The 9,416-nt window shown below is 41.2% G+C and overlaps 1 protein-coding gene across 8 annotated transcripts in view; it reads right to left on the bottom strand.

Moving 5' to 3' along the window:
- NFIB (nuclear factor I B) overlaps window positions 1-7,361 on the bottom strand; it is a 450,264-nt gene extending 442,903 nt beyond the window's left edge. For 2 of the 8 annotated variants that reach the window (XM_019415485.2, XM_019415484.2), the window contains exon 1: window positions 7,242-7,359. In XM_019415485.2, coding sequence (XP_019271030.1) covers window positions 7,242-7,337 — 96 coding nt within the window. In that variant the 5' untranslated portion in view covers window positions 7,338-7,359. Of the gene's footprint in view, window positions 1-7,241 lie in introns of all 8 variants that reach the window. The other 6 variants (XM_019415488.2, XM_019415490.2, XM_019415476.2 and 3 more) reach the window with 5 other exon arrangements.
- Between the last annotated feature and the right edge of the window lie 2,055 nt (window positions 7,362-9,416).

Genomic DNA, 9,416 nt, shown 5'->3' on the forward strand with positions numbered 1-9,416 from the left:
GAGCCTCACAACAGCCCCATGAGGTAAATAGATAATATCAAAACCTGAAAATGGAAATGCTTTGCTTGCCAATTTCTTTCCAAAAAATTTCCCCCAGATGGCTTATGCCTATAGCGAATCTAATTGTCTCGAGGAAAGATGAATGGAATCACATTTCCAAAGAATTCAGCCACCTCCAATCCTAGAGCTGTACAATCCACAGACGCAGCTTGGGAGGGAGTGAACCAGCTCGGTGAACACACAGAGAGAGCTGAGCCTCAGCAAGAGGTCAGGCTTGAAGCTGGAGGGGCAGGCAGGTGCACAGCAGACAGTGGCAAGGCACTTGACCGTGGTCACAAATAATGAGTCCTAGCCCAGGTCTTCGGATGAAACAGCTGATGGTTGGGTTCTGGGGAAGAAGCAGGCACAACTCCGACTTGGTGGGTTTTAGTGTCCCTTCCCGCCTGTTAATGGAGAGCACTTCAGCACATTGCTTAACCTCAGAGACCAGTGGCCTCCTGTGCGTAGTGAGGCGGGTCATGTCTATTGCATCATACTGTGCTGAACGCTGATTGATAGAAGTTGTCTCCCAAAGAACCTGGCAAACACTTAAGTAGGAGGCCCTCAATAATCATTGATTTTTTTTTAGCCTTAAGATCATAGTATACAATGTTTACAATTAAGCTAACAAGGGGCGCCTGGGTGGCTCGGTCGGTTAAGTGTCCGACTTCAGCTCAGGTCAGGATCTTGCGGTTCTTGAATTCGAGCCCCGCGTCGGGCTCTGTGCTGACAGCTCAGAGCCTGGAGCCTGCCTCGGATTCTGTGTCTCCCTCTCTCTCTGCCCCTTCCCCGCTCACACTCTGTCTCTCTGTCTCTCTCTCTCGCAGAAATAAATAAGCATAAAAAAATCATAAAATAAAATTAAGCTAACGTATTAGCTTAATTAGCTGTGGAATCTCGCTAAGTGTAAGGAGCTTCTGTCTTTAAGAAATCTGCTACAATTTGATACAGAAAATGCTGAATTTTTAGGATTCCTTTAATGTATGCAGTTCCCACTAAACAGGGGGGTATAAACTCAAAAAGTCAACATAATTATTGAAAGCGCCATAGAAAATGCTACAATTATGTTTCCTTTCTCCACCCTGTGTGTTTTTTTGAGCACCTACTAAGTGCTCACACCCGAGACTGTGTAGATAGTCCCCGCTTGCACTGGCCCCCTTGGGCATGTATCATGAACTTGGTATTTATACCACATTCACCGGGTGCCTCACTGACTCCATCTCATTCATCCTCCCGGCAGGTTGGAATGACAAGTAATGAGTATGATTATCTGCACTTTACAGCTGGCTCTACCAGCCGTGAGAGGAGCAAATTCATTTGCCAGAGGTCACCAAATCTACATTTCCCAGGATTCAGTCCCGTGCTCATAAACATATCCATTATGCTATAACCTTGGAAGATGAACGTAACAGTGGGAAGTTACAAAATGATTGCTTTCTGAATAAAGTCATTTCGCAGAGAAGTACTAGGTTAAACTTTATGCTAGAACAGTGAGAAATGAAAATTGTCCTTAAAGCTGTCCATTACGTGACATGTTAAATCCGCCCCATTACAAAGCGCGTGAAGTGTACGTTGAAATGATTTATTGATAACCTTCTATTCTCCTGGCTCTTTGTTTAAGCACTTAAAATGTAGTAAGATTTAAGATGCTTAAAGTTAGTGAAATACATAGTATGGGTACCTATATCCCTTAACAGACCTGCTCGTAAAAACAACTTCTCCACTGAAGGGACATTACCCTGACTATTCTGCACATCCCGATGCAACAGAGCAATGTGACCCTTTGTCACTGGCCTGGTATATTTTCACTAGTATACTTTCCTATATCCAAGTTCACTGTCTCAGCCCCTCAGAATATATATTACAAATCGTAAGTATGGAAAATGTCACAAAATAACAATCTCAGGGAATTTAAAAATGCCCGAAGGTAGTGATTGACATCATTCAGCTATGTTCCAGAAATATGCTGTAGTTTCAATGACATTGTGAGCATCAGATATCTCTCTTTGTTGACTAGTCTCTACACTGGAAAATCAACACCAGCTTTCCCATAGATAGAAGAGATAACACTCCTTGAGAACATGACCCTTTGCTTCCAAAAAAGAACTGGAAAAGCGGATGGACAGGCACTTGTGTTTCCTTACTCTCTGATTAAATTAATAACCATTTAATCACTATTTATTAGGATGAGATCCAAAGGATATTTTTCTTCTCCAAAGTTGATACGTTGCATTTGTTATGCAAGCACATAAGTGAAAATAAATCATGGAAAGGAAAATAAAAATCACTCCCAGATAAGAAAGTATCTTGGAGGGACATTAATATATTTAACCACATCTGCCACACAGTTCATTTTTATTTAAATATGCTAGAATGGTATTACAAGTGAAAAAGCATCACTAAAGAATATAGATATGGAAGATGCATAATGAAAAAAGCACAACCTATGACAAAATGTGAAATATGCAAAAAGTGGTAACATTATTTACAGATGTTGAAATCATTTTTTTTTCTTCACTCAGACATCATCATCATCATCATCATCATCATCATTTTTTTTATTAGAGAACTGGTATATAATAAATTGTTAGTTTTCACCCATGTCATTAATTCCACAGGAAATGGCTTAGGTAATGGCAATGTTAACGTTCACCTACAAGACCCAGAAAGAGTGTTCACTACCTTTGACAATGAGCAACGAATGAAAAGATGTATTAACTACACTTGACAATGAGTGACAAATCAGCAAATGTAATAGCTACATATTCACCAACATTATAGAGAAAACAGAAATCATTCAGAAGGCCTCATTGATATGATGAGGATTCCATGCCTATAACACCGGGACATGGGTTTGATTCCAGAACAGAGAAAGAACACTGGTCGTACCTGCACCAAGAACACTGCCTGGCTGCGGTAAGTTCTTAACAAATATTTATTGAGTGAAACATAAATTTTATAGCTTCTAATTCTGGAAATATATTTAATGGATAGGTATAATATCTTCCGGCAACTAGTTGATGCAGTAATTATCTATATGGTGTCTCTCAGTTTTGATTACATTTCTACATTCAGTTATGCTTCTAAAGGAAATAAAACACAATTTGAAATTAAATAAGTATTGGATTTTGATTTTCAGATGTATCTTTGCATGGCTAGTAGATTACCACACGAGTATAAACGTGGTCATTAGACTAGACAGTAGTTTTCTCAAATGTATTTTTAGTGTATTAATTAGGTTGTTTAGGGACTCTTTTTTTTTTTCGTTATAAAGTAAAATAAAATTCAGACCATAGGATATACTAGCCCCAGCATTTGTAAGAAGATAGATTAATTTTAGAATTTTCAGTTAAAAATAGTTCGTTGTGAACCTAAGTTCACCTCAACTTCTCAAGGACTTTTAGAGAAACATTTGCCGTGAAAACAATCTCTTCCATGTTGTTGTACCTGTATTGACGTTTGTTGTCAAATTATTTAAGTCAACTTTCTATCGAGGACAGAATTTTATTTTTAAAACAAACAAGTGATGCATCTATGACCTTATTAATGCTGTCTGAAAACAAATGATAACATTATGTAAACGTCGTATTTTAACACACCAACTTCTCAAAAAATAAATTTCCTTTCAAGAAAACTAAAAAGTACATTACAATTGAGTAGATTAATCAGTGTTCAGCCAAGAGTCATCTTTGTGCCTTTGACAATAGGAGATCTAGTCTCCTTTTTATGTTTACCTGCCTGTTTATTTTGATTAATATTTATAAGACCGAGGATTTCAAGTCTCATAGACCAGCAATTAGTTTTTCAAATAAATTTTGTGGATTAATATTTAAATAACGGCCCTTCATTTACAAATGTTCATTTACAGTTCTGATGGGATCAAAGGATTAGTCTTATGAAATTTAGGGAAAAAATAATGTCTGGTGGATACCCGTTACTCTGAAGTTCCAAATAGCTAACAAAGAAGTTCTAATAAGTCTTACTGAGAGCCTTAAATAAGCAGTGCAAAATAGAATGGAAAGTCCAAAAATTGTTTTTGTTGGTTTTTATTTTTCAGTGGTGCAAAAGGAAACATATAGCCTCATCAATAACCGTTAACAAAATAGTGCTATTTACAAGATGCAGCTTTAATACATCCCAAGTGGTATTTTTAAATATTGTGAAAGGTCATCAACAGAACTCTAAATATAGCCAACCAACTGTGACTTCTACTGCTCGCATGATTTTTCTCCTTCAAAGAGTTACATGCAAAATAATCTAAAGAAGTAAAACATCTAAGATGCACCACTTAAAAAAAACTGCACGTACGTAGATGATATTTAACATATACACACATACACACAATGAGTTTACTCTTTTTGTACTTGTTTATTTTTAGCTGTCTCAATAAAATGTTTTTCCTCCCTGTGTTTTACTAAAACATGCCTATCTAGGAAGGAAAACAGATGTAGAATTGGACAACTACGTCTTGTTTGGGTTTTTTCCCTGTCAGGAAGAATTTATGATCATTGTCACACAATAAGAGAATCTAAGTGAAACAGACAATAAGTCAGGAAGCAATTGCTGGGAGACACTGCGGCTTTGGCATTCAGGATTTGGTTACTAAAACTTCATTTCATTAAGCCAAATAAGGATACAATATCCTTTCTTACACAAAAGTCCCCAGAATAATTGCAAAAATAAAAGGAGCAGTGTCATAGTGCGAGCAGAACCACAACAAACTAGTTTGTAAGAACCTTAAAACACCTTTCAAAAATATTCCTTAAATCCCAAACAGGGGAATCATGGTAAAATCACCACAACACATTTCCTTTTTCTTCCAATATTTTACCGATACGCAATAGTTATTCTGATCAAACTTTCCACAGAGCATCTATCATTCCAAGAAGTCAGTGTTTCACTAAATATTAATCTCAGACATTTTCCCTAAATTAATGACGTTTATTGAAATTGAATTTTCCTTAATAAGAGACATACATGTTATTCATGGAACCTAACAAAGATTAAATAGGAAAATAATTTATGCAGAGTTTCTTTTTTTACTTCATATTTTGCCTCTGAATCTATCCTTACGTATATTCTTGCATCTTCTCGGGCAATAAAAGAAGATAATTTTAAAAAATGAATACTCAGCCTACACAAACCTTTACAACGTGCTTCTCTTGGGAAGCTGTGGTCTTTCTGTGCAGAACCAGATTGACAAAATTTAGTGGTGAAATAGTTCCAGGGATTACCTCCTTATGCCCACATTAATCCCAATTTTTACGTAAAAAGATTTAGAGCCAAATGTTTTACTTTTTCACAACAGAAAAATGTTTCATTTTAAGTACCGACTTTAAAACTCACTTCTGGGAACATCGTAAAATGATAGTTAGGGGTCATAGTAACTTCTAAAACACCACTTCCAAGTCTTGGTACAGTCACATCAAGCAAAATTTTTCATATAAACAGTTTGCAGTATCTTTCCCCAAGTATGTGCCAGTATTTTAAGAGTTCATCGCGCCCAGGTACCCGCCCGGTGCTAAAGTCTAGTAAGAGATGCAACCATAAACAAAAACCTGCCACTGTACAGCTTATATCACTTATAAAACGTATTCCAATTGGAAGAAAGTGGCCCAGACACAGACAGAAAGGCAGGGGGATGGAGTTCCTGGAGGAACTGGCCTTTCTTTTTGAAACAGAGCACTCAAGACAGCAACAAGTAGCCGCCGCAGTAAAGTTTTCCTGCGGGCTCTCACGCCTCACGTTAATGAGAACGCGCGCAAGACTGCAGGCTACGGTCTCTCTGCACATTGTGTGCTCAGGAAGAGCCTAGAAGCAACAGCATAACTTGTACCTTTCAGGAAGTTCACGCATTAATAAGAAACTCTCCTGGCCAGCGGCGCCAGAAGCCAGGACTAATGGGAAGGCTCTCCCTTCTCTCTGGGCACTGGGGACGGGCTGACCACCAGGGCTGGCCATACCCCTCCTCTCCTAGAATAAAGTGCCCATTGTCTCACACTGTACTAATTGTGAGAAAACAGCCCCTGTAGTAAGCATAATAATTACCAAAGCGAGCCAGCAAAAGCAGTCAAGACTTAAATGAAAGGGGCAGAAGAAAGGAAGGAACAGAAGAGAAAAGAAAAGAAGAGAAAAGAAAAGGAAGGAAGAAAAATAAATAAATGTTCAGACGAATTAGCGCAAGGATGAATTTAATATTCATACTGGAATGCTTGCCTGCGGAAGGTTTGCCCATTCATGTCACGACTATTGCATACAAGAGACCATTGTCCGCACAACAGAAATCAGTAGATTGAAAATTTTCACATAGCACTTTTTTGATGTGAAAGGTTCTCTTTCCCAAAACTATGGCCCCTAATCCCAGCATTCTGATCAAAGAAAGTTCCGACTTCTCTCCTCTCAACATTATTTTAAAAGTTGAATCACAGAACTCCTCAAGGTCCTGAATTTATATGCCTTTTTATTCCTCTTCCCCAAATTTGCAGCTGGACAAATATGGGGATAAAAAAAAAAACCCACAACCCAGCAACAACAAACCCACACACATTTGCCAGAGCAAAGAAAAATAATGAACTGAATATGCATATCCTCATTAACTAAATTTAATTACGCTGAGTGGCATAGTAATCAGTGGCTGCTCCAGTTACAGTATTCATTGAAAGGGAGGTGGATTCCAAATTAAGGCGAAGCGTGGGGGACAGTCGCATACTGATGAGGGAGCTGCACACAACATGATACAATACACTATCTAAATCACTATTCAGAGAAGCCGGAGAAAGAAGTACATTACTCTGTTTTAAGACCAATGCAAGAACAATTAGCCAAGAAGGCTCCAGTCCCCCACTGACTCTGCCCCACCTCCATACATTTCGCACCAGCCAGCCTGGGGCCCGACCATACCATCTACATTTTTCTTTTTCTTTTTCTTTTTTTTAAAAAGTGAACAAAAACTCACACTGCCTTAAAAAAAAAAAAAAAAAAAAAAAAGGGCCTATGTCCCTGGCCACAATAGCAGGGAAATCCTATCCAGCCCACTGGCGTGCGAAGGCACCCCAGGCTCCCACAACTTGAGCTTGAACTTTCCGCAGGCAGCGAACTTTATAACACGTGTGCGTGGAACAATAAAGGAGGAGCTCAAAAGAAAGGAGGGGGGAGGTTTAGGGGGTGGGAGGAAAAAAAAAATGTTAACACGCCAAACTTACCATCCACCAGGTCCTGGCTGACATGTCATAACATAGCTGCCATTTTATGGAGCTGTCCGATGTTTTCCCAGCCATTATGCTGTTAGCAATCTTCATCAGATGCAGCTCAATGGAAGATAAGACACCTAATCAAGGAAACGTCGGCGGTGGCTTTCTGGACTACATGTAGGCCAATCCTTATCACACTGCATCATGGGAAAACCTTCTTTATTAGCAGGAGGAACTGGAACCTCACAGATAGAAAGACAAGGATCAGTTCTTTTGCTTTTTTTTTTTTTTTTTTTTTTTTTTTTTTTGGTCTAAAGGGATTGGTGAAAGTAGCTAGCGTTCTTTGTGTATCATGTGTACAAGAGTTAAGTATCTTGCAAGTGGGCGGCTAACTGCCTTGCTGGGCTATGCGGACTAAAGTTTATTTGCATTCTTCTCTGTTGTATATTGTTTGACATGGTCCATGGTCCTTGCGGAGCAGATGAAGGGAGGGGAGAGGGGTGGGAGGGAGTGAGGAAAGAGGGAGCCGTAATTGCTCAGAATTAATATCTGCCCCAACAAAGACATAACAGTTTGGTTGACACGGTCGGAACGTGGTTCAGATGTCACTGCACGCGGACGTGCACGCGCGCGCGCGCGCGCACACACACACACACACACACACACACACACACACAGTGGAACACACAGGTAGCAGCAGCTGGATTCAGCCGAGGTTGCCAAAGGCTACAAACTCCACTCCCATGCTGGACATATGGAAGCAGTTTAACTCTTTGAAATCACTGTTCAAGAAGAGCGGTGCAGTCTGCAAGGATAAATCAGCCTTGAGAACAGCTTCTCCGTCAGGCCTGGCACTCACTCCCCCGCCCCGAAGATGGCCTAGAAACGTTATTTGCTTCATCCCGGGAAGACTTGGTAAAAACGACGAGGGAAGGGCAGTGTTTGCCCATAATCCTGACTCTAGACTGAATTCCTCACCGTCCCTCTCTGTCCTGCACTTGGAGGGGAATTCGTTTTCTCCTCAACACTGATCATTTTTTGCTTCACCCTGAAATCTCAACTCGTTCTTCCAATCAGCACACGCAGAAAGCAGGAAGGGACATGTACTAATAAGACAAGGGCTCTGCATAGCCTTTCTTCTTTTTCTAGAGAGTAAAACTCTGGCTCCTGCGGGGAGAAGCTTAGAGTCATGTCCCCACAATCAGCAATCCAGGCTAGGACAAGCAGATGGATTCCTGCCCTTTCTTTTGCTGAAATATGAAAAGGCAAGGGCGATGCTGATTTTCGGGACCCCTACGGCACAGCCTCAACACAAGTGACCTCGTTCAGGGCGTGTTGTTATTTTTCGTCGGTGTGCACCACTAGGATTCTCCAAATGACTTGTAGGCTTAGAAGTTACATTTGCTGCAGACCATTTAAAAAAGGACAAAGTCCTATTTGATTCAACCAAAGTGAAGGGGAAAAAAACTGCTGTATTACCGGCTATTTCTTTTCTCTGCATGCAGTTTGTGTGAGACCGCAAAGGTGACTCGTTTCGGCCTGTGAACTCCAAAGATGAAAAGCAAGGGCCGTGGAGAGCTCTGTCCTTCGGGTGTTTTTATATTCATGAAGGGTGGGGCGGGGGAGGCTGTTGTCAGACGGGACAGGAGCTCACGGTGGCCCGACTCTGGGCCAGCAGCAAAATAACCCGCTCTCCACGGAAGGGGCTGATCCTCTCATGGTGGGGGGGACTCTGGTTTCTCCTTGTTTTTGTTCTGTTTATTCTCAGGCGAGTGGGGGGTGGAGGGGACTGGATGCCCCACCCTGGCCTCTGCCTTTGAAGCCCTCCCCCTCCGCCCCCCATGATCTTCATGCTTCCTTTCTTCTCTCTCTCTCCACCCCATTCTTCAATCCTATTTCTTTCTTTTGAGCAAGGATCGGAGAGCAAGCGTGCCACTGGAAATCGTGGTTTCCAGTTTGGATTTGCTCAGGTAACCACAGCCCTGCTGAGGGCCTACTGTGTGCCAGGCCAGTCCACTGTACACACTGGAGCTGCAGATTCATGAGATACGATCTCATTCACGTCCCAACTGCCTTCCCCCAAAGCTGCCACAGGCAGGAGGAAGTCCGGCTTCTGTGGCAGGGGTGGGGGGAAGGGGTGGGCCCAGCTAGGCACTTCCACAGGCTGCTCAGGGCCAGCAGCCCTCT

The sequence above is a fragment of the Panthera pardus genome, unplaced genomic scaffold, assembly GCF_024362965.1.
Source record: "Panthera pardus isolate Hobbes unplaced genomic scaffold, ASM2436296v1 HiC_scaffold_20, whole genome shotgun sequence".
Taxonomy (NCBI): Eukaryota; Metazoa; Chordata; class Mammalia; order Carnivora; family Felidae; genus Panthera; species Panthera pardus.